The sequence below is a fragment of the Crocodylus siamensis genome, chromosome 4 (genome assembly GCF_052110815.1).
Source record: "Crocodylus siamensis isolate JL-2025a chromosome 4, ASM5211081v1, whole genome shotgun sequence".
Lineage (NCBI taxonomy): Eukaryota > Metazoa > Chordata > Crocodylia > Crocodylidae > Crocodylus > Crocodylus siamensis.
Window position 1 is genome coordinate 164,922,407 of NC_143398.1, and position 25,994 is coordinate 164,948,400.

At 45.0% G+C, this 25,994-nt stretch overlaps 1 protein-coding gene across 2 annotated transcripts in view; it reads left to right on the top strand.

Annotated features, from left to right (window-relative positions):
* Positions 1-9,312, top strand: part of BMPR2 (bone morphogenetic protein receptor type 2) — a 197,104-nt gene extending 187,792 nt beyond the window's left edge. For both annotated transcript variants that reach the window (XM_090044768.1, XM_090044767.1), the window contains one exon: positions 456-9,312. In XM_090044768.1, coding sequence (XP_089900894.1) covers positions 456-703 — 248 coding nt within the window. In that variant the 3' untranslated portion in view covers positions 704-9,312. The remainder of the gene's footprint in view (positions 1-455) is intronic.
* Positions 9,313-25,994: the final 16,682 nt, after the last annotated feature.

Consider the following 25,994-nt stretch of genomic DNA (forward strand, 5'->3'; position numbering starts at 1 on the left):
TTTGGCTGTGGTTCTGCGCATTACAACCTATTTAAGAAACAGGTAAAATGGAATTACAAGATTAAATAATAAAATCATGCCATTAAAAATGTAGTGTTTTTAAAGACTTAAGTGTTTTACTACCCTATAGAAACTGCAATACCACTGTATCACCTGTTTCAAGTACAAAAAGATACCCTGATGGTGCAAGCCACCTGAATGGTAAATCATGGGGGGCAAAAAGTATCCAAAGTAACCCAGATGACTCCAGTGGCATAACTACAGAGTTCCACTGTTTAAGTGAGAGCAAAATTTGATCCAGTGTTTTAATGGCACCTACTGTGCATCCAATACTGGTTATATCTTTTGTCACTGTGCTTGCTTTGAAAGGATTCTGTTTCTAGAAATAACCACCTTGAACTCTTCAAGCGCTTCCTTCTACAATGTTATATTTTCTACTCGCTTATCTTTAATAGGTGACTCGTTGCAAGATGGCAAGCCAGGCTCAGGAGAGAAGATCAAGAAACGTGTGAAAACTCCTTATTCACTGAAGCGGTGGCGCCCATCAACATGGGTCATCTCTACTGAACCACTGGACTGCGAGGTCAACAATAACGGCAACGAAAGGGCAGTCCACTCTAAATCCAGCACTGCTGTTTACCTTGCAGAAGGAGGTACTGCCACAACTATGGTGTCTAAGGATGCAGGAGTGAACTGTCTGTGAAATATTTTAGAAGTTGACAAAATGACATTTTTGCATTATTTGAAACAAAAATGCAGAAGACATTTAAAAAAAAAAAACTGCTTTCTCCTCCTGTCCACATCCCCTACCAAGGACTCGCTTTAAATAGATTTCAGCTATGCAGAAAATTTTTAGCTTATGCTTCCATATTTTTTAATTTTGTTTTATTTTTTTGAACATTTTTGCACTTTTATTTAGTATCGCTAAAGTTAAGTCTGTCTGTTTTTGACCACAAAATTATATATATGTGTATCAAAAATGTGGTCTCAAAATATTTTTTTAAAAAAATAACAAAAAAAGTATTGCTGATAATCAGTTTAGACCAGTTTCTAAAGGTCACTAAAAACATACAGACTAGAAGACAGGTTTGACTGCAGTGGTGTCTTGTATCCATGTTTTGATTTCTGTGCACAAGCTAGTTTGTATATTTTTATGTTACAAAGTGTATTATCTTTTGAACTCCCTACTTTTCTTGTGTTATGTTGAAATGTGCAATAGTCTCTAGTTCACAGTAAAGTGTGTTTTGAAACCAGCCACACATTCTCCCCATCTTTGTGAGTATTTGTTAATTTGTCCCTGACAATTTAGCAGTCAATCATTCACGACAGTGAACTTTGCACACCATAGCCAGCTTGAAGCAGCTGCCTGTATCTGTCCTTGTGCTCTAAGATGACAGTGGATAATGCATGAATTTTCCCCACCTTGAAAGGGCTTTTAAAAAGGAACAAAAAATATGATTTCAAATACTTTTCCTTTAATCCTTTAAAATTTTATTCAGTTTACTTCATAACAGATATTATATTAGTTTGGGACATTCTAAGAAAAAAAACAGAACAAAATGTAAAGGAACAAAATATGTCAGCCGCTTTTCCATTTTATATTTGATGCAGCTTCATTATTTGTATTTATGCAAACTTTCTTATTGCTGTTAATGTGTATTTAAAAGTTTGTTTTTTGTCAGAAATCCTAATGAACTATCCTGCTAAGAGTTCTAGTGAAGGTAGGTTGTTAAGTCATTTTGTTGCCTAGAAGAGTACTGACTTGTGATTGGCCCAAAATGGTCATGTGTTGAATCTCAGCTTTTATTATTTAGCTCCTTAGAATAAATATCTATATCTGGAGCAATGTCAAGCACATTACATTTGCAAGTTTGTGCATCTTAACTGGCTGCTGCTGAGTTAAGTGAAAATTATTCTTCCCTTCAAAGTTTTTTTTTCTAGACCCTTTCATTCATTTTGCTGTTCAAATTTTAAGCTAAACTTTAAAAATTCATGGTCATGAGATTAGTTTCTTTTTTCTTTTCCTAATGAGAACATTTAAAATGTATGTAACCCTACATGCACTGATGTCAGGTATCAGTGACTGGTGATGTAATACCTGTTGGGGTAAGTATTGATCTCAGCTTCTTTTCAAGCCAATATTATTATTATCTTCTCAGGGCAATAATACTGGCTGCTGACTTTAACAGAACTCACTGCCCCCATATAAGGACATTGGCTCAGGAGTAATTTTGTCTTGCTAAAAAAAAAGTTAAACACAAAGTAGCTAAAGAACTGTAGAATCTGGCTTGCTGTGATACTGAGCAACATGTTTCACTTGTGTTGGGAAACTGCTCAAATCCTTAAGGTTTAGAAAATAAAAACGTCAAAACCTGTGATGAAAAATAAGTCAGCACACCAAATGCCGATAGCAAGATACTGGTGGTCAAGAACTGCACACAACCCAACTTTCTTCAGTTGACTCGGTCTATATTTTTGTCTTTTCAAGCCCAGTTATTTCCTGATCTTGCTATCATACAGGTTCTCCATGAGAGAACCTTTATCAGCTCTGTTCCTATACCTGTAATAACAAAGCCAGCGTACATAATGTATGCTTTTCTCCTACTCTTTACACTTTCTTGCATCCTTGTATCTCTATAGCTTCTTCTTTTCATGCTTTTTAAATGCTCTTGGCCAGAAACTGCTATTAGATATATCTTTATAGATATAGACTGGGTTTGGGCAAAATGCAGCCCGCAGGCTGGATATGGTCCACCAGGCCATTCTATCCGCCCATGGGGCCCCTAAAAAATTTAGAAAATTAATAGTTATCTGCCCCTGGCTGCCTGTTATGTGGCCCTCAATGGCTTGCCAAAACTCAGTAAGCAGCCCTCCGCCCAAAATAATTGCCTTCCCCTGATATAGACTGTCCCCATATAGTTGCATGTGCATAAAGCAAGGCCAGATTTGTCCTCCATCTTTCACTAAGCACTGTCTAAACCTTTTAATCAAATAGCTCTCCTTCTCTCAGAGACGCAACATTTTATTATGCTGGTGTGCAAATATACAACTATATTTTTTGGTAGAAAAAGACTAATTTTCTCCGTGTTATTCTCATGTCTTTCTCCTACTTGCCGTCTGCTGCAGGCTCACATCCCAGACATTGAAACCTTGCCACCTACTTACAGATTGGCTTGCCTTACACCATTGATCTAAATTAATGGCATTACAGGCTTAATATTACTTCTAGATTTTGTCTCTTTCTGCGTTTATCTTAATTTGAAATTCTTCACACTTTGGAGGTTTCAGCTTGACTGTTGCAAATAGAATTCCTTGCTTTTTGCAACAATTATCATATCACACATGCTAAAGACTGTTCACATCTCTTCCATTGACTTTTTGCTTTGCCTTACATGAATCATTTATCATTTCAAAATGTTAGTTTGACAAGCATCTGTAAGACACTCATGCTTTTATCTGAGATGAAACACGCTAGGGTAGGAAAAGTTATTTGCTCTAGCTACTGCTCCTTTTTGCCAAGACTGATTTGCACCAGTCTTCTAGCCTTTGTTTTCAAGCCAGTCCTTACTGAGAATTCCAAGTTTTTTATAATTAATACAATCAAAAGATTTAATGAAATTACTTTGCCAGATGCCTTTCTGGCATTCTGCGGTTTTCCTTATTCGTTCACAGAAATTTTGCTGAAAACCTTTGAGGTAAATCATAATTGTTAGAAGGTGTCTATTACATGATCTAACATATATAAATACAATTGTAATACAATACAAGTGTGTACACTTTATCGTAGTATACCTGGTAGATCCAGTTGAAATGGCATCAGTCTTCTCAAGGTCAATCCAGTTACATTTTGAGTAGATACTAGGGTGCTCTAATTTTGCGGAGGTACATGAGATTGGATTACTACAGCTTAATTTTAATGTACAATTGGTAAAGTCCCTCAATGCCCAGAGTAAGTAATCTAAACTTTAAAACAGAACACAGTCCCTATAAATTAAACTATATTAAATCACAGTTCACAAAAATACTTCAGGAAATGACGGTTAAGGGAAACAAATTAAGTAAGAGAATTCTGAAAATCAAATCTATATAAATAATGAATTAATGTGCAGTAAATCAGTTTTGAAAAGTCCAGTTATATATATGATGCATTTGTTGAGTAACAGTACATCAAAATTGTGTCAAAATCTCTTCTGTACACATATACGTGTATTTTTCATATCCTTTTTCCTGTAACTATTAGGATTAAAGAGCTTTTCTGGAGTAAGCGGATGGATAGGAGGATTTTTTTTACCTAACCATCATAAAACCAAATGCTTTTCAGTTTTGAATCATGCCCACACCAAGATTTTGACCCTAGCAGTCTTTGTAAAAAAAAAAAAACAAAAAACCCCCAACATTCTGTCGCTACTGAAACCAAGCAATTTTTAATGTGGACAAAAGGCATAAAGAGGCTATAATTCAACTATATTAAAAAAACCAGAATATAGATGACATTTGTGATTTTTACATTTAAGTGCCCCATTTCAGAAAATTACATAATATATCTTGATTTTCTTTTAAATTAAGAATTACTTACTTTTAATTACACTATTTTAAATATATCTGGGAGTAGTATATGTATATCTGCCACTATGCTTGCTGGATGGACCCTGCTGTATGTTCCTATGATATCTGTAAAGTATTTGAGAGAGAGGTTTAAAAAAATTCCACTAATGTTACATTAATAGAAATATATTCAAAAAGCAATTTTATTATAGGACAAAAAATTAAAAGGCCACTGCTGTTTTGTCCTTGAAACATCTGTTCAGCATAGCCGTTCTGGAAATTGTCTACATGCTATGTGTTAAATTGCCAAAATATGTCAAAACAGTGGATTTCTCCATGTTTATATCTTAATTATTGGATCTCCCATATATAGATCTACATTTATACTTTCCTGCATGCAAGTCAACCCAGGAAAAACATTTAATTCTATGCTGTGATTTCTACTTGCACACAGAATAGTAGTTACTTATTACTGAAACAGAAAAAGTGATCAAGTAAACAGAAAAAAAAACCTAAACAAAAAAACCCCACTGAAATAATTACTGCCTAGTAAAGTAGAGTATATCTATAGGCTGTGTCTTGACTTAACTTCTTTGGACTGAGAAACATTTGTAAGAATTTAGCAAACCAGTAACCCATCAGATTAGTCCATGAAATCTGCACTGCAGACTGGTTCATTCAGCATCTTCTATATCTGGATTGTGGAATTGTCTCTTGGATTGTGACATTTTCTCTCAGGTGCCCAACACTTTAAAACAGAAAATTCGTTTCAGTAAATTTCTGTTTCTCAGTTGCTCAACCTTTTCATAGAATCATAGAACCGGAAGGAACCTGTAGGATCAAAAAGTCCATTCCCCTGCCGTGGGCAGAAAGTTATTGGGCTCAGATGAGCTCAGCAAGGTGCCTGTCCAGCCTCCTCTTGAACACCTCCAAGGATGGTGACTGCACCACCTGTGCTGGGATTGTGTTCCAGTTCCTGGCAACCCTTACAGAGAAGTTTTTCCTTATATCTAGCCTGAATTTACCCTCTATAAGCTTATGTCCATTGGTCCTCATCTTCCCTTGAGGTGTCTTCCTGAAGGGTTGCTCAGCTAGATCTTGGTGTTCACCCCCTGACGTACTTGTAGGCAGCTATCAAGTCACCTCTTGCCCTTCTCTTACTCAGACTGAACAGGCCCAAGTCCCAGAATCTGTCCTCCTAGGGCCTACCCTCCACTCCCTTGACCATGCAGGTGGCCCTTCTCTGTACTTTCTTGAGTTTAGCCATGTCCTTCTTGAAGTGCAGTGTCCAGAACTGGGCATAGTACTCCAGCTGAGGCCTCACCAGTGCCAAATAGAGAGGGAGGAGCACCTCCCTGCATGTGTTGGACACACATCGGCTGATGCACGCCAGAGCTCTGTTTGCTTTCCTGGTGTCCTCATCACGCTGCTGGCTCACTTTCATTTTCTGGTTGATTGTAACTCCTAGGTCTCGTTCAGATGCTGTGCCAGCCAGGGCTGCCACCCATCGTGTAGTTATTGTGAGGGTTCTTCTTACCCATATGGTGAACTTTGCACTTTCCCTGTTAAACCTCATCTGATTCTGATTTGCCCATGAGTCCAGTCTGTCAAGGTCATCCTGAATTCTGACCCCTATCATTCAGTGTGCCTGGGTTTCCCTACAATTTGGTATCATCCACAAACTTAATAATTCCACCCTGTCATCCAAGGCTTTAATGAATATATTAAAGAGCATGAGCCCAAGCACCAATCCCTTGGAGACACCACTGGAGATGGCCCTCCAGGATGAGGCCATCCCATCAATTACCAGCCAGAGGGTAGTAATTTTTCTATGCTTTTAAATCCTTTCTCACTGCAGAAACTATATATGAATTGGAGCCATTAAACATATTTTGTATGTAAACTTTGTATATGTATTTAGATGCATATATGTAATGCATCAATTCCAATATTAAATATTATGGCTAAGTATCAGAGAATCTGCTCAGTATCACAGTATCACACTATAATGTACTGGCTAAGTATCATGCGTTTTTCACAGGCAGTTTTAAGTTGCATTACTACCATATTATGATAGAAACTGAGCTTCGACTACTAAAATCATTTACTTCCTAAGTAGATAAAGGTAATTAGCTGTGTTAATCTGAAGTCAGGCTGGGCAGGGTGGCACCTTATAGACTAACTTGTTCAGAGAGGCAGGAGCTTTCTGATACTACAGCCTACTTTGTCTGTCTACTCATAGCACCTGATGAAGTAGGCTGTAGCTTACAAAAGCTCAAGCCTCTTTGAATGAGTTAGCCTGTGACGTGCCACCCTGCTTTACCTTCTGCCTAATTTTATTAATATATTGTTTAATATCCCTCAGGATAGAACCTAGTCATTGCCTTCATCTGTGTAAAATAGATTTACTTTGAAAAGGGAAAAAAGGCTGGGAATGCGATTAATAATGAAATTCATAGAAAGATAAAGAATATAAGGTTGCTTTGTCAAAGTTACACTCAGAATACTAGCATTACACCGTAACTTGAAGTGTTTTATTTTTATAAGACCTTATTGTTCTTATGGATAAAGATACGTGAACAGGTCACAGGCCCTTAAACCTACTGAAAATAAAAAGTCCTTTTCTATTCTTTAGTCACATATAGGTTCCCACCAGAAATATGGCTAAGTTTGGTTCTGGAGCTTTTTTTAAAACAGTTTGGTTTTGGTATAAAATAGATTTAGCAATCTGAGATTTTTCCAGCACCGACAGAAGTCGCTGCCAAATTTTCCACTCCCTGTTGTGTGGACAAGGTCAAGATTTTTGGCGCACAATTTTTCTAAGAAACGGGCTGCTTCTAATGAGCAGGGGCTTGTTTCAGCTACCACTGAAGTCAAAGGAAAATGTTGCCATTGATTTAAATTGAAGCAGGATCAGCCCCTCTGGCCTTGCTTATACAATAGGGAGTTTTTTCCCCTTAAAATTTCTCACCCTGCTTAACACTGATGCAGCTGCAGTGGTGGAAGTAGTAATGTATGCATGCTGATGCTGCCTGTTGGCTTCTTGAGCATGGCTAGCTGACATGTTGATTAAAACCCACACACCCGTCTATGATGATCCCTGTATAGCTGCGACCAGTAAGTGGAATTGTACCATTGGTAGCGCTGAAAGGAAGTTAAAAAAAAAAATGTTCAGTTCTCATTGTCAGTAATATTAAGATCCCTACATGCTGCTTCAGCCATAGTTGAGGTGTGATACATTTATACCTCCTGTTTTAACGTTCACGATTAAATACTGTTTACAGCACATGTTAAGGCCATGTCTAGTTATCTTAATCTGAAGCTCAAGTGGCTTACATTATATAAGTACATAATAAAACAGCCCATTTTAGATGACTGTATAATATCATTCATTTAAAAAACCTGCCAACAAGTAGTGATCTAAAATTGCAAATGATTCAAAAGAGACATTTTGATTAATCCCAATGCATAGTCCATGTTTTAACAAATTTAGTAATTGTCATAGTTTGGAAAAACCTCTTCAAACCTCATCCAGCTTCTTGATTAAATGAATCCATGAGTTTGGGTGAAAGGCCCATTAGGGTTTCTATTTATATATTATGTGCCCTTTATTCTAAACAGTTGTTGCCTCCCTCATACTTTTTACATTTTAAATAATAGAAATAACTTTTCTTTATAGATTAGTAGCCCAGGGTCTTCCATAAAACAAATTTTCACACATATTCACTTGCTAGCTTTCCAGGCAGAGCAGAAATGTTAAATTTCATTCTAGAGCACTTGATTCAGTCTTGTATGCATAAGAACTGCACAGCAAAGTAGTTTGTAGTCTTTATTTTACTCTCTCAGACTATCCCACTTACCCTTTTTCTTCACCTAAAGGGAAAGGAAAGTGCTAATAGTGAGTTTCAGTAATAAGATTGTCACAGAAATTCACAAAAACCAGGCAAGTCCAAGATAAAGCTGACTCCGTTCTTTACCTTGAATGTCCTGGTTTGTGGCTTTTCTCTCTCTTTCACAATGTTAAAATGTATTTAAAAAGATTATTGTATGTAACGTTTTTGTCTGGTTTTGTCTCTAGAGGAAAATGTGCTGTATTCACATTGGTAGAAGCTGGAATCATAACTTTACAACTCTAGCTGATTACTTTATCCTCAAAATAAATTAAACAAGAAAAGTGAATGAACACTGATTTCTAGGATTTGGTGTTTTGTAGAAGCTGAAATACGGAGATGTGAAACTGCCATTCTCCTATGGAAGAGCGAAAATTGTAAGATAGAGAGCACTAATTTCTGAGCGAGCTTTTATGGAGGGGAAAAATCCTTAAATGGTAGTCTCATCAGAACCCTCACGTTAACGGGTATTTTTGTTTATTTTTTCTCTCAAATTATGAGGAAATATCATGTATGAATTTATAAATAATTACTTCAGTTTATTTTTCTTTTGTATAAGCTGCCCGATACCTCGCTATGCTGTATAAGTTGTGTTTTATGGAACAGTGTGAGTATGAAATAAAAAAGCTAATTACTTTTCCTTTTTTTAATCATCTGTGGATGCCACTATGAAAGCTGACATTGTTGAAGCCACTACAGAGTTTTCTATGAATTCTTGTAAGAAAATGCTTTGTTATATATAAACCTGAATAAAGAGATTGTATTGATACAGAGACATTGGATAAGAACATTTAAAGACTATTCTTTAGGTTTAAAAGAAAAGGCTTGCTGTAAAATGGTGCATTATTCCATTTATTAAAGATCATATTAATGACAACATCTGTTTCATGAGTTTTTGACAGTATCATTAACCTATTTGAATAAGTTGTTCCTCAGTGTAGAAGCAAGGAGATGGTGTAAAGTGAAGCTCTATTGGCCAAATATTTGACCTTGGGAGGTTTTTTTGACCTTGATCCTGACTACTGGGAGGTGTGTTGTGTTGAATATACAATTGAAACTGGAATCTTTCCCTCATCACCCATCAAAAAGGGTGTTCATCATGTATCATTTGTGTTCACAATCTCTGAATCTAGACTGAGTGTGGGGTTCAAAACAGAATGTGAAATCATATCTTTCCCAGGGTTTTGATTTTACAGTACTGGCCCTGGAGGGAGAGTTTTAGACTACATTTCCCTCTGTCGCAATAAAAACTGTCAGTGAGTTAAGAAGAGAGAAGAACCCTTGCAGTGTTCCCTTCTGTTGTCCCTCAAAGTGAGTCGTCATGACTGCCACCAAGTACAGCCCTGGGTCCTAGGATTGTACCACAGGAAGATAGCATCCATGTGGCTCCCTGCCAGTTCCTGCATGCATGATTTGGCCAGCAATTAATACACCAATAAAGTATACTGCAAAGATGAGAGAATTTGTATCTTTCAGCTGTAAATTGTACCTCTTAAGATGATGGAAAAATCAGTAGTTGTGGAGTTTGCCCAATGGTAGACAGGAGTGCATTTTTCAGAGATGAAAGAGAAGACAGTCCAGTGATCCTGGCAGGTGGAGTAACAGTGGAAATTGCTATTGAGATCTTGTCCTCTTAATAGATTCATGACATTCATGACAAAAATAATTGGGCTTTTTTCCTCTAATGACAGGCATTAAGGAGAGCTTAGCAGCTGGTTCGTGCTCTGCTCTGCCACAGACTTTCTGTGTGATCCTGCACAAATTACTTAAGACCAGGTCTTCAAAGGTAATTCAGGCACCTAGCTTCCATTGTTCCCAGTATCTGTAAGGATTTGGATGCAAGTTTGTCTATGCCTCAGTTCCTCATCTGCAAAATGGGGATAATAGCACTTCCCTGCTTTGCAGAGCAGCGATGAGAATAAATAAATACATGAGAGGAAGTGCTCAGATGTTAGGGCAATGCGAGTCATAGCAGTACCTAATATAGATAGGATCTAATTACTTCCTAGAAAAAGCAGTGGTATTGTTTATGACCCAAGACCACTTACTGGGGTAGAGAGAAAGTGCAGATAACCCTTCCTCTCCCCCAAGACCTCTTGTATAGGAAGCAGACACGATGTTCCAGGCAATATCCAGGGAGTCCTGTAGGGATGGAGCTGCTCTATACCGAGAGAGTTGTGACCACATGACGTTATCTCTCCACTGCCAGAACCCAAGGGTTGGAACCAAAGTGATGGATGCAAAAAGTTGTCACTCCAGGAGCTTCTATAGCTGTGTGCGGCCATTTAATCCAGTATCTGCGTTGCTAGTACCAGCTGCTTCAGAGACGGGTAACAATGAAATATGCATCAGTCATACATCACAGTACCAGCCCAAATCTCCTCTCTCCAGTCTGTTTTTGTTGTTTCGGTTTTGGGGGTTGTTCTTTTGTTTCTGAAAGAGGAGACATTTGAATTCTGTACAGAAAAAGTTTCCCAGCCTCGCTACTTCTGAGTAACATCTGAAAGAAACTTCAAGCTGCACTCACTAAGCCAAGGTAAAGCCATGCAGCAGGGAATCCTGGATACACAATCTCATTCTGGACTCCCTGGTTAGAAGCCTAGAGGGTGTTTGCTCCACTCGCATGAATGCAGGTAACAGACACAATAAGCCAGGTCTCACATGCATGGGGAGCCAGGACTAAGACTCCCATCCTTCAGCACCAGAGAGTGTTCCCAGTTTTACCACTGCTTTGTCTTAAAGCCATTGAGACAAAGATCATTAGGTGACATGCATCTCTGTACTGACCTCCCAAAGCAGCTTTCCAATCTTGGCCCCCGCAACAGTGGGACTGTGTCCTGTTCCATTCTGTTTCCTCTGGTCATAGTTCAAACAAGACGAGTTTTCTTATAGTTTGTGAGACCACCTTGCAGGGGATGCAGGAGCAGGGAATAGGCCAGTCAGTTCCTGGTCTCTGCTGCGGTTTTTATAACCCCAACAAATGCCAGCTAGAAGGACTCTGAGGGAGCCATTTGCTCAGCAGGGACCTGTAAGTGAAACTTTACTGCAGCTTTGTGGGCTACACAAAGTTCCCTTCCCTTCTTGATAAGGAGAATGAAAAATTAACCTGATCTTTTTTTCATATAAACTGTTAATTGCTGCTTTTTCCCATGAGGGTGAGGAGGGGCAGTCAGTATCTGCCCTATGAGTTTAGTTCAGCACACTTAAGTCAGAGTGGCTGACATGTGGCATGTTTTTAGCCACAAGTGGAACAGGTAATCTCTGTGGTGCACAGCAGATCAGGGAGGAAATAGGCAGCCATGTGGCAGATAGGGAAGGAAGCAGAAAGTGAGAGCAGCAAATAGAGCAAGGAGCAGAGGGAGCAAAAGAGCAACAGGCTGGGCAGAAGAAAGGGATCAAAGTGGCGCTTGGGCAGGGTGCAGGGCTATTTTGTGGTATGACTGCCAGAAAGGTTGGCCCCTGCTGCATTAAGTAATCAAATATAAATCTAACTGAGCACTTGGGCTGCAATGCCAAATAGTGCCCAGTGGGAGCCAGGAACGTAGGCACCCTCCTACAGAGCTAAGCACCAGCTGGGACATGCCACCATTACGATGCAGTAATGTCATTCTGCACTGCTTGTGTCACCTGTGGCTTTGAAATAGGCCTTATGCAAGCAACCCTGAACCACATCTATACTCCAGTCCTGGTTCATCACCTGAACTTTCAGGCTGCTTGGATCCATTCATCTTTTCATTGGGCTAACACTGGTCTGGCACCAACTTCCAGGAGGGATCCTGTGTTTAGAGCTAAACACATCACGATCTGGCTTCAGGCTCGGGTCCAAGAGGTTGTGTGCCACCATTGTGCGCATCTCTTCTGCACAGGATTTCAACTGTTTGTGTCACAAGGGATGGCTCTGCCCCACAGCTGGTTGCACACCGGGCATCCACCCCATATGCAAGTCTTTCTGTCCATTCTTGTTTCTTTCTGTCCATTCTTGTTACTTGGCTGTTGCAAAAATACACAACATGATGAAAGATCACTACCTTGTATGACCAGTGTCTACCAGAGAGCTGATGATGTGATGTCAAACTGCACAGGAAAACAATCTAGGTGCAAAGGTGAAGGTTGCCTGTGCACCCTTGGATCAGTAGGTATCTTGTGGTCTGTAACAGCATGTTTACATTCTTTTTTTTCCATGTGTAACATTAGCTTACCTTGCTTTTTTTTTATGTGTGCAATTTTCTGAGTTCTTGAAAAGCAGACTTGTCAACTCTCCCACATCCCCCCTGTGGAACTGTATTGATCTGCGCACACATCCCACCTTTGGAGCAGTTTTGAGACTTGGGACTTCTGGGTTCAATGCCATATTCTAGAGAGAGACTGCACTCTGGCAGCTACAGAACATTTTGTAAGGGAGTGATTTTGTGAAAAAAATGAGGACTAGGTTGGAGTATCATGCCTGGAGCACAACTACATTTGTGACCTGGGCCAGAATTTGCTGCCTTTTGATTCTGTAGTGCAGTGATCCTCAATTGGGCTGTCGCACCCTGGGGTCCAGCCAGGTCCTTTTAAGGATACTGTACAAGATAAGCTCGGAGATTTCAGATAGGAATCCATAGTGTCAAAAAACATTCTGCCCTGCTGAGGTCTTTGCAACAGAAGAATTGCTCTGTTCTTTTTCTGTAGTCAGAAAACAAATGAAAGCTAGGAGCTGGCATTTTCTGAGGGGTTCCTTAAGTCTAATGAAGAGTGCCTTGAGTCTAAAAAGGTTGAGAACCATAGTTGTAATGGGAGCCATAGAGCCCCATTGCAGAGTAGGGTGAGAAAATAATTTGCTCCTTTAAGAGTGAGCACAGGCAAGCCCCCTCTCCCTTTTGCTCTAGCCATATAAGCTTTTGCTGGGCTGGCCAGTTGTCTTCATGTCAGCCTGGCAGAAGAAGCTTAGGAAGGAGTAGAGGCTAGAGCTGGATCCAGCAAAGTAAGGAGCCTGATCCAGTCTGGAGATCATGTAAGCAAGATGATGAAAGGGAAAAAAACTGCACCCTGTGGGATTGATCCCTGGGGCAGACTACAAAGGGCTGCAGGCCTGAAACTGAGAGCTGGTTGTGTTATGGACTGGAGACCCTGCAACCTGAGGACTGTTTGGGGATGTAAGCTGGGTGTGAGAAGATAGTCTAAGGACTCTCTGTGGAGAGCTGGCCTGATAATGAGAGGGAAAATGAGGCACCTGAGTGTCTGTCTTCCAAGCTAGATTGAGGGCCTATACTTCAGATAACTTCAGTTATGACAGGCAAAATGCTCCAATTTTCTGGTGGCTAGAGGGACAGATGGGTAGGTGAGCTGTCCTACCAACTGAGCTGTGACACGCACTACAGAAACGATCAACCTGTCTATCTGGGCACAAGAAGCTTTATCTACGGCAATGATCTATGTATCACTGCCCAAACCAAGGATTTCGCCCAGACTTGAAACTAGCCTGAGATGAGTGCTGCCTGGGTTCTCAGCCTATTGCACCAAAATCCAATTATATGTCAACCTAAGTAAAATGGAAATGAGTCTGGTCCATCTCCAGAATGATGAAGCCAGCAAATCATTTACCATTTTCTGGAAAGGGGCACTGCTCGCCCATTACTAGAATCCTGTCTGCTTTCCATTAATTCTCCAGTACATGCTTCTCTGTAAAGCACAAGCAGGGAACGCAAAAGGGAAGGTTAGCAGCCGAAATAATGTACTCTGGAAGCCCACAAACCCACAGTGAGGCACCTGTCCAGCAACATTAAGTACCACTTTGCTCACACTTCCCTATTTGATAGCTGAATATACATATCCAGTATGGGAAAGACCAGCTCTTGCAAAGAAGCTAGGCCCTGTGTTGAATAACCACTGCCATTGCATTACAGTGTAGGTGTGCCATGCTGTGTGCCATCCTCCCCTACATCACAGCCATGCATCCACCCCTGCCAAGACTGCAAGTGTGTGCATACCCCCCACTACTGTACCATCCTAGCACCCCTGCACTCCGTTTGACTCATGGTCTCATGAATCTATCCCACTGACCTGCACAGCAGATGCCCCACTGTGCGATGCTGGTACCCCATGCTGCACTGAATGGGGTCTCCTGGAGCCAGCCACCTGTGGGCTTCTTCAGCCCTGCCCACAGGAGCAGAGTCAGACAGAGGAAGCTGGAGAAGAGAAGGGGAGCCTGGAAACTCTACTGGCAGCAGTAGTTGCCAGAGCGGTGGAGGGTGTGGCACCAAGACTGGTACCCTTGTGGGGGGCAGGGAGCCACATGTGCCACCAATTGAACATCCTTGCATTTGAGGATTTCTAAAACCAGTAAATGTGAGTAGCCAGCATGTACTTACTGGGATTGCTCTGCTGGACATCAGAAGAACAGTCACAAGCAAAGCAGAACAATTGCAAATGGTTGAAGAATACCGGAATGGGTAGATGCTATGGTTTGATGGAGCTTTTGTGTTTGTGAAGCTTCAGCCCCTTTTTATAAGGAGTCTGTGTCACTCATGCTGGTACCAGGTAAAGGCAAAGGTCAGGGGTGAAAGTACTTCCTGGTGGTGACATGAGGGACAGAGAGAAGTGGCTGAATTCATCTTAACTCCATGCACTGTTGTAAGCAGGCAGGAGAGGCTGACAACAGAGCGACCACCACCCCACTGCTTCTTGGGGGAGAAGCCCAGCGGCATAACTAAATCAAAGTGACCAGAACAAAACTGGAAGTCACCGCTGCTCCTCTGCATCCTGCCGCCCTGTTGTACCTCTGGAGAACCCATCTGGTATTGGGGGAGGTGGGATAAGCCCCTTTCTGTAGTTGCCCAGCCTTCTAGGGAGATGGGTTAGCAGGCAGGGGTGAAAAAAACGGTGTGTGGCCTTGTGCCATTGGGAGAGTGGTGACATCAGCCTTTGTGGCATCAAAGGCCCACTCCTATGGTGACGCCCTGAGCTCCTGCTCTGGAGCCAAGAGCTGCCAGCTGGCCCTTTCCCATCTTGGGGCCTCCAAGGGCCTCTGTGGCATTGGCCTTGCAGGGGAATTCACCCCTGCTGTTGTATTGATTTCCTATAGTCCTCAGTTGCTTCTGTGTACATGAGTCCTAGATGGCAATAAAGATCCCCTCCCCTTTATAACCGGGCCCTCTGATGCATTTGAATCATGAGGGGAAAATGGCAGGGCACCCTAGAAAAGGCCCAACAGGCCTGCCACTCCAAAGGCATGCTGTAAGGGGAATTTGGCTTATTCTTCTCTGAAGGTAAGAGCTCATCTGGTCCTCACTGATTTCTGCCAGGAATTTAGTAAAGGGGCACCAGGTCCAAGCATCAGAAACAGCCGCGCTTGGACAGCAGCCAGGGGAAGGCTGCAGCAGGCTCCATCCAATCATTTATCAGGCCCTTTCAGTACCTGCTGCCACTGGCCATAACCCAGATAACATGTTCATCTTGCCCTCAGCTCACCAGGAACCGAGTAGGCCTGTAGAGACATCCTGGACTAACATGCCTCAGCACTCCTGCATGTTCCAGGAAGTGAACACCTTAATGCAACCAGGAGCAGGCCTCTCCAGCAAGCATTCGTGTTTTCCTCCCCTTTCCTTAGCTTGATATTGCCTTAGCTGCCAAAGGTTTCCAGCTTGCTTAATTAGTGGACCAAAAAGCGTATTTGTAACAAGACTTGCTATTGCATCTGAAATGTCTGTTAATTTTTGCATTTAACGAGGAGGCACGTTAGTTTCTAGAAACTTTTAAATCCTATATGGTATTACTGATGGTCAGGTTTTTTTCCAGCTATGATATGATCAAGTATATCTGTTTTTCCTTTGTCATAAAGGCCATAAGCATATGCTTGAGGGAACATTGTTAAAGTAATCTGTAATATTTCCGCATCACCTATTTATTTACAAGCCAGTTACAGATCCTCAGTTACACTAAAATATGGGTCAGAAACCTTTTGCCAGTGGTGGCCTTACTTTGCAGCCTAGCCCCAGCCAAGGGTGCAAGCCTCTGCCCCCTGTAGTGGCCAGCTGCCTACACTTACCCTCACTATTGATCCCCAGATCCTCTGAAATGCAGATGCAGTCAATGCAGCAGGCTCCTCAGTGGATGGGAGCACCGTGGAGAGGATGGCCAGCACGACCCAGGTCCATACCACAGCTCCCCTCGTGCTGGATTGGACCTCTTTGGTGACAAGATCTGGCCTGTTAGCAGGAGGTCGCCAACTCTACACAAAGGCCTTTTTTTAATGGCCTTCCTAATAATGGGCTGAGGTTTATAGTAGTACTTGGTGGGGGGAGGAACCCCCCTAGCCCCTCTAACTCCCTAAAAGCAGAGAGGCACCAGCTGGCCCTTCTGTGCATGCGTGCATTTTAAAAGGGCCCAGCAATGGCACAAGCCTCAGTTTGGTCCTGGCTCTGGTGCGAGATGCGTGGGTGTAAGCCCGCTGCACCCCTGTGAGCCCAGGGACCCCCAGCGAGACCCCAGGACCCCCAACGAGCCCTGGCCTGCCCCAGGTAAGTGGGCCCCATGGAGGGAGGGACCTAGACAGCTGGGAGCGGGCTAAGTGGGTTGAGGAGGGTCACCCCCCCCAGCTCCTACTTCGCACAGCCCCCCAGGGAGCCATGTGATTGGAGCCTTGTGAACAGGCTGTGCAAACAGGTGCGCTCCTAGGCCCGGCGCACGAGTTAGCATGCGAGTTAGCAGGGAGTTCATGCAGGACGGTGAGTGGGAGGGCCCAAGGCTCTGCCTGTGAGCCTCCCAGGGTAGACAGTCCCAGCCGCAGTCATCCCACCAGCAGCATGATGCAGATGGTGACGCGCCGCACCCCGAGGGTCCCCAAGGGGCCTGCAGCCCCCCCCCCCCCCCAGCACCTCAGAGACAGCCACCCAGATGGAGCCCTGGCTCTGGACTCCACGTAGATGGAGCCCCTGGCTCTTGGCTGCGGGGGCTGCCTGTCCCTTTTTCAGCCTCTGGGGCCGGGGAGCATGGCCACCTCCCCTTGTGGGGTCTGCTCTCTACTGGGGTCTCTGGCGTGCCAGCTGGAGGAGCTCCAGGCCGCAGTCCAGAGACTGTGCGCCGTCAGGGACTGTGAGCAGGTCGACTCCTACTGCCAGGCCTTTCTCCCCTGGGAGACAGAGGGTAGACCATGGTCTCCCTCCAGGACAAGGGAGGACCCAGGGACCTCCCTTAATGTCCAGCCCAGGGGTTGGACCAAGTTGGTCAATGGCCTCAAGGCCCACTGCACCAAGGCCCCTGTCCCACTGGAGCTTTGAAACACATACAAACCTCTTGCAGCCCCAGCAGAGCCTCCTGAGATGTCAGCCCCTGCAGGCAACACAGGCACTACTGTAGCTACTGCCCCTGCTCTCCCCAAGACAAAACGCAAAGTGTTTGTCATGGGAGACTCCATCCTGAGGGGGACCAAGAGGGTAATCTGCCGCCCCGCCCCGTTAGCCTGGGAAGTTTGCTGATTCCTGGGGGCCCGCATTCAAGATGTTGCAGAGAAGATCCCTAAACTCCTCCGGGCCACTGACCACTACCCTATGGTCCTCATCCATGTGGGCACCAATGACACGGCTTGGAGCACTCCCAGCCAGGTCATGAGGTGCTACAGGGATTTGGGAGTGGGGCTTAAAAGTCTGGGGGTGCCGGTGGTGTTTTTGTCAATCCTCCCTGTCTCGGGCTACGAGCTGAAGAAGGAGAAGAGGATCCAAAAGGAGAAGTAGTTAACCAAAGACTGCAGCGCTGGTGTCATTGGGAAGGCTTTGGCTTCCATGACCACAGCCCGCTCTTTGGCAAGAGAGGCAGCGAGCTGCTGGGAAGAGATGGCCTCCACCTCTCTCCCCTGGGAAGGAGGCTTTTCTCATCCAGACTGTCTGACCTGCCCTACCGGGCTTTAAACTAAGCCCGCCAGGGGATGGGGGGACTACTGCCACTGCTGGCCTGCTGAGCAACCCTTGCAAAGCCAGCAGGTCAAAGCATTTAAGGGAGCCCACCCCTACCCCAGTCCTGGAACAATCTGTAGGCAAGACAAGGACCCCCAAGGGGACACTTGCCTGCCTGTACACAAATGCCAGGAGCCTGGGGAATAAACAGGAGGAACTTGCCCTCCTGCGAAACGCAAATAACTATGATGTCACAGGGATAACAGAGATCTGGTGGGATTCCACCCATGACTGGACCACAGATATAGACAGCTATACCCTGTACAGGAGGGATTGAGTGGACAAAAGGGGTGGAGGTGTAGCTCTCTATGTCAAGGAAAGCTACGCGTCCCTGCAAGTTGCCATTGGCACCCACAGTGCCTCTGGGTTAAAATCCGTGGGGAACATGGCACAGGGGATACTATGGTGGGTGTCTACTACAGACCCCCTACCCAGGGTCAAGACCTTGACCAGGAGTTTGCCAGGGAATTAGCTGAAGCTGCACACTCCCAGTGAATAATTGTCATAGGAGACTTTAACTACCCAGACACCTCGTGGGAGGAGCTCTCAGCCAAATCTGAGTGGCTGCAGAACTTTCTCTCATGTGTGGATGAGCTCTATATGACATAGGAAGTCTATGGGCTGACGAGAGGTAAGGCGCTGCTCGACCTTGTACTGGCAACCGGGGATGACCTAATCAGTGACCTACTGATCGAAGAGAAGCTGGGTGACAGTGACCACGAGCTGATCACCTTCACCATCTGCTGTAAAGCTGGCAAGTCAGTCAGTAATACTGAAGCCTTTGACTGCAGGAAAGGTGACTTTGACAAGCTAAGAAGGCTTGTCAGTGAGGCCCTAAAGGGCCACCACCCAAAGGGAAGGGGAGTTCAGGACAAGTGGTTGCTCCTCAAGGAAGCAATCCTGGATGCGCAAGCAAAGTCCATCCCGTCTCGGAGGAAATGCAGCAAAAGGGCACAGCAGCCCTGTTGGCTCTCCAGGGAACTGGCGGATTTCCTGTGTCTTAAAAGGAAGACCTACAAAGGATGGAGGACTGGAACCACCACTGTGCCCACCTGGCCTCGATCATCCAGTCACATGCATCTCTGGCCTTGATGTTCGGTGGTATTCACCGTATCGTCCCCAGTGGTCCGTCGAGTAGGTGGTTGCTTCCAGGGTGGTCTTCCCCAGTCTCACCTGCCACAACTTTGAGTATTATTCCAGTGGAGGGTCCAACCACTCAGAGTCTCTCAACGGTAGAAAGTTTGTCCGGCGGTCTTCCATGAGGCTCCACCTCTCCTCTACCTCACCCTTACACTCAGCCTTGACGGGTCACTGCTGTCTTCTTGGCCGGGTTCCTGACCATTGGGCCCCTGATTCCTTTCGCGGCAGGAGTGGTCCTCCCTGTTTAAAGTGTGGGCGGCCTACAGTAACCTACCCAGTCTATGAGGCTGCTGCTTTTCACAAGAGCTAGTAACCCACCCAGAGGCTTCAATAGCAATCAGGCTCTCCTAGCTCTGACCCTCAGCCCCTCCAAAGGACGGAAACACAAATCCCCCCAAAAAAGAAAAGTGATGGATACAATCTAAGGGACCCAACTGTCCCCTTTTCAGGCTCCCTTGGCATGGCTGCTAACAACCCGCCCTTGACACTATGGGTCTATGTCAGGCCCTGTATGTGGTCGGTGTATCCTGTGGACTCCACCATCATTCCTCTCCCTCGTTGCCCTGCCTTTGGCTTCTTTGGGCCACCTGTGGTCCTCCAGTGGATGCCACATCACCGAGGGCTGTGCTTCGCAGCCTCTCACACTGCCCTTGCCTCCTGGCTCCCGCCTGGTGTGCCTCTTTGGCTTCCCTGGTGCCCTCAACAGTCCCACCTCAACATAGATTGCATCGGCCACTCCTGTCCCTCTGCTGCAGCGACTGGCGTTGGGGTCTCTCCATGCCCCTCTGTACTTCTCCCCAGGTTCCTGGTCCTGAGGAGTCGCCTCTGGCTCTCAGCTCTTCTGGCTTGCAGTGTGCTCCGAGGAGTTGTCCCCTGCCGGGGGAAGAAGTTTCTGGCTCCCTTCTGTCTCCTGCAGGAGCTGTGGAGCGACACCTCCTGCTGGTGCTCCTGCCAGTGTTGATCTGCTCCCTTCCTCACTGCCTGTTTTATTTCCACTGGCTGGTGATCACTGCTGATGTCACCAGCCAGCTGCAGCTGCATAAAGATGGGGCTGACGAGCCGCAAGGGTTCCTCCGCATGTTCTGGCTTCACTGTGAGTCCTGCTGCAGGTGAGTATGTTTCTTTACTTCTTTTCTCTTTCCCCTCTGGGGGTTCCTGGTCCCAGGGCTCCCCCCTGGCATTTTGGGGTCCTCCCCCATTACAACCACCAAGGAGGAATACTTTGCTCTGGTCCGGACCTGCAGAGAACAAACTAGGAAAGCCAAGGCTGCGACGGAACTCCAGCTAGCTACAAATATCAAGAATAATAAAAAGTCCTTTTTTAGATATGTGGGGAGCCAGAGGAAGAGCAAGAGCAACACTGGACCCTTGCTAAACCAGATGGGACAACTGACAACTGATGCCTATGAAAAAGCAAACTTGCTTAATGGGTACTTTGCGTTAGTTTTCCACTAGTCCCATGGGATGCCTCTGCCCACTGTGGGTCACGGAGGCCCGGGTGAAGGAGATTCCTTGCCCTCCATCTAAGCTGACCTCATGAAGGAACACCTTGAGAGGCTGGACACCTTCAAGTCAGCCGGCCCTGACAATCTACACCCCAGGGTACTCAAGGAGCTGGCTAGCATCATACCCCAGCCCCTGGCACAGATCTTCAAGAAGTCTTGGCGCTCTGGTGAAGTGCCTGAAGATTGGAAGGAGGCCAGTGTGGTGCCTATCTTCAAGAAAGGGAGGAAAGTGGATCGGACAAACTAGAGGCCCATCAGCCTGACCTCTATCCTGGGGAAGGTCTTGGAAAAGATTAACAAAGAGGCCATCCTTAACAGACTAGCTGACGGCAATATCCTGAGGGATACCCAGCACAGGTTTGTTGCAGGTAAGTCTTGCTCGACTGATCTCATTTCCTTTTATGACCAGGTGACCCATCACCTGGACAAGGGGGAAGAGATTGATGTCATATATCTTGACTTCAAAAAAGCCTTTGATCTTCTATCCCATGATCACCTCTTGGCAAAACTGGCTAACTGTGGCCTCGACCTCACCATAAACTGCTGGCAGGGGAACTGGCTGCATGGTAGGACTCAGAGGGTGGCAGTCAATGGAAGCCAATCATCTTGGTGCGTGGTCACCAGCGGGGTCCCTCAAGGCTCTGTCCTAGGACTTATACTGTTTAACATCTTCATCAATGATGTGGATATTGGTGTCAGAAGTGGGCTGGCCAAGTTTGCTGATGACACCAAACTCTGGGGTAAAGCATCCACACCCGAGGATAGGAGGATGATTCAGGCAGATCTTGACAGGCTCATGAAATGGGCAGATGAGAACCTGATGGTGATCAACACCGAAAAATGCAAGGTTCTCGAGGAAAAACCTGCACCATGCTTATAGGCTCGGTAGTGCTACGCTGGTTAGCACTACAGATGAAAGGGACTTGGGGGTCATGGTTGACCAAAAGATGAACATGAGCCTTCAGCGTGATGCTGCGGCTAGTAAAGCGACCAAAATGCTGGCTTGCATCCATAGATGCTTCTCAAGCAGATCCTGGGGCGTCATTCTCCTGTTGTACTCGGCCTTGGTGAGGCCACAGCTGGAGTACTGCATCCAGTTTTGGGCTCCACAATTCAAAAAGGATGTGGAGAAGCTTGAGAGAGTCCAGAGGAGAGCCACGCGCATGATCAGAGGTCAGGAAAACAGACCTACGATGAGAGGCTGAGAGCCATGGGAGTCTTCAGCCTGGAAAAGCGCAGGCTCAGGGGTGATCTGGTGGCCACCTATAAGTTTATGAGGGGTGCTCATCAGGATCTGGGAGAATGTCTGTTCACCAGAGCGCCCCAAGGAATGACAAGGTCGAATGGTCACAAACTCCACCACAACCGATTCAGGCTGGACAAAAGGACAAACTTCACTGTCTGAGCCCCCAAGGTCTGGAACAGACTGCCACCAGAGGCGGTTCAAGCACCTACTTTGAACACCTTTGGCACATTTGGATGCTTATCTTGCTGGGATCCTATGACCCCTGCTGACTTCCTGCCCCTGGGGTAGGGGGCTGGACTTGGTGATCCTCTGGGGTCCCTTCCAGCCCAAATGTCTATGAAATATATGAAATCTTGTGAGGAAACTTGGGCTATTTCTGCCCATGTAAAATTTTTTGAGTCAAAAAATCATGAGCTGGGCCTCAAAAAATGGCTTAAAATATCACACTTTTAAAAATAAAAGCAGGATTTATTTTTTTTCATCTTCTAGTTTCATCTTCTCCTGGACAGTGTTTTTATGTCTCCTTTTTAAGCTTTTCTCTGAAACCACAATGGCTAAAAATATACTCTTAAAAAATATATGCAAGAGCTGGGATTCCTGTCTAATCACACAAATCCATGAGATAGGACTATGTGTAAAGCCTCAAATACTGCAAAATTTGCAATAAAACTGCAAGAGTTAGCAAAACGGAGACCACTAATTGTGGGGAAGTAGTTTGAGTAAGGTGCAAGAGAATTTAATCCTAAGTAACACATATATAGCTGTGAAATCAGCAATGTTTTCCTTTTTTATGTGCAATTTGGATTGTGTTTCCACCTATGATAAAGTAGGGTTGCTGTGCATGTATACCTGCTGGGGTGGGGGAGAGGGCTCTGGGTAATGCTGCATGCTTGGCTGGGGTGAAGGAGACCTAGAACCTGCATCTCCCTGGACAAGTCCCCAAACCACTAGGTCAGGGGAGGCAGAGCCCTTTGCCTCCTCCAGTGTCTAAGACACAGTAGTTGTGGTTCTCCCACAACTAAACTTTCAGGACTTACCTGGTGTTATGCGTGTGCTCAAATGATTTAATTCTGCTCAGACACTGACACAGCCTGAGTGGAGCCTTCTGGACATAGACAATTAGGGTTCGAAGGGCCCTCAGGAGGTCATTTAGTCCAAGTACAACACCCAATCTTTACAGACATCAGGCAAGCTGGGTTCAAGTAACTCACTGCCTCTTCTGAGCATGTGTGGGGCTTGACACAGGAATGCACTGAATTTAAAGTAAAATGTTGGGGGGAGATGTTTATATCTGCAAACACCCACAGTGGTTAACATCCAGGTGCAAGGGAGCCAGGACTATGCAGGACACTCAGGGATCTGAAAGAAGCCAGCAAACAAGGTGGCTCTTTGGATGGGATGATACACGATAGACAAAAGAACTGGAATATGAGGGGTGAGAAGATGTGCAGGCCAGTGTCTGATTGACTCTGGGAATATCCCTAGCACTAGGTCTGAGGACCTGGGGCTTCATTCTGGTATGTCAGACTGCTGCAAGAAGCTGGACTGGGAATGGTTGTGTGTTAGATTTCTCTCTCAGTTTTAAACCATTAAAGCTGTCGTGCTTGAGGGAACTGGACTATAAGCATCCTTTGTTTTCATCAAATTCTGTGAGAGTTGTGGGAATCCAGCTAGACAAACGCCTAGAGGCCCCGAGTGCTTGAAATATCTGTGCACCAGCCGGCAACCATGTATGCACTCATCCATCAAATATCAGACAACTTGGAACAGGTGTACCTTTCCATGCAGCAACTTGCGACAGTGGGATCACTTAGTGTCTCTTATGGAGGAAGCACAGATAAGGCCAGGCTTGACAAAATGTAAATGTGCTACAGGCACTGCAGAGACCTGAGGAAGCCAACTAGCATACGTGGGCCAGGTGTGTCTCAGAAGGGAAGCCTGGCAGAACATCTTGGCCTGTAGAAAGGTGAGAGGAAGTGGTCTGCCATCAGCCTCTCGTCTCTATATGAACATACTGTCTTGGGAAATTATGTAAGGAAATTGTGTCCTTTTCCTGACGATCCCTGCTACAGCTTATCCTTTCTTTTATCTAAACTATTTATACCTAAAACTGAATCTATTGATAGTAGGAGCAGTCAGCTGCCATGCTGCACCCATCCCAGACCACTAGGTGTCTCTGCTGTCCTGTTCTAAGCACAAAGTAATTTTTTTTTCCTCTTCATTTTTTCTTAAGCACAGGCTTCTTCTATCCTCTAGCTCCTAACATGAGTAAAATCATACGGATAATTTTCTAGCAGCAGAATTTTCTTTGCTGTATGTAAAAAAAATACAAAAATAAAAAATCTCAGTGTTTTAGTTGTCCATCTGTGCTATAGCCAGGGTAAAAAGATGATCTATTCCACGATGAAGAATTCCCTTAGTGATGAGCAACAAGTGAATTCCTACAGCTGAAGAATGCATTAGGTAAGGCAGGGGCGGGCAATTATTTTGGGCAGAGGGCCACTTACTGAGTTTTGGCAAGCCATCGAGGGCCATGTGACAGGCAGCCCAGGGCAGATAAATATTAATTTTCTAAATTTTTAGGGGCCCACCGGCCGGATAGAATGGCCTGGCGGGCTGCATCCGGCCCCGCGGCCGCATTTTGCCCACCCCTGATATAAGGACAGCTAACAGGAGTGGAAGTTATGTTTCTGAATCTCCTGTCATTGATTCTTGTCAACGTCTCACATGCGGCTCTTTGTAAAAAATATTTTCAAGGTACTTTTTTCCTCCCCACGTTGGGTATGTCTTTCCTGCAATGATGAAGAATGCAACAGATGCAGCTGCACTAGTGCTATGTGTGCAGCTCCGTAATGCAGTCTGTTCTGTTTACCTGGAATGTGTTTAGCACAATCCACCTCGGGACATCTTTGCTTTTATGGTTCTTCGGTTAACAGTGACTGTCCATGTGGTTCCTGAGCCAGTCAGAAACGAGGGCCACTGATTTTGGTTGTTTCTGAAAATCTCAAATGTTCAAAACCCAAGGTGAATCTCCAGGGTGCTGCTGATGATAATAGGGGTAGGATGCCAGGCACCATTCTGAAGTAATATGCTTCCACTTTTACAAGTATGAAAGGGTGGAAAAGAAACTGCAGATTGAGACAGGTCTTTGATTGGGTTGAGATTCAGCCAAATTACATAATGCCACAACTATAGCTTTGTACAAGAAAATTTCAGAGTGTTCTCTGCTTGGTTTGTTCCTTTCCAAGCACATGTTTTCCCAGATCAGAGCACTCCACCCTTTTCCTCCCAAGATGCACTCAAATGGAGTTAATTAGTATGTGTGGAAAACAAAGTGATTTCAAAATCTTTTTAGTGTAGATAGAGGGCATATCAATTTGGGTTTCACAATCTCCCTTCTTTAATTAGCGAATTGTCCATCAAAAATGATGGAGGGGAGGGGGCAGGTGGGGATGGAGCGCTGTCACCCACCACCCTGTGCTGCTTCCGCCTCCCAGGAGCGGGGTGAGGGGAAGCTTGCATGCCGCCACCCACTGCCCTGCACTGCTGCTGCATCCGGCCGCATGCCACTCCTCCCCCCGGTTCTGCGTCCAGCCCTGCACCACCCCATCTCCCCCCACCCCACTCTGCATCCACCTGGAACCACATCCCGCCTGTCATTCTTGATGGGCATTCTTGATGCAGCACTGGCTGGAGCCAAGCCCCGCCAGGAGCCATGCCCCCAAGAGCGTTATGGACA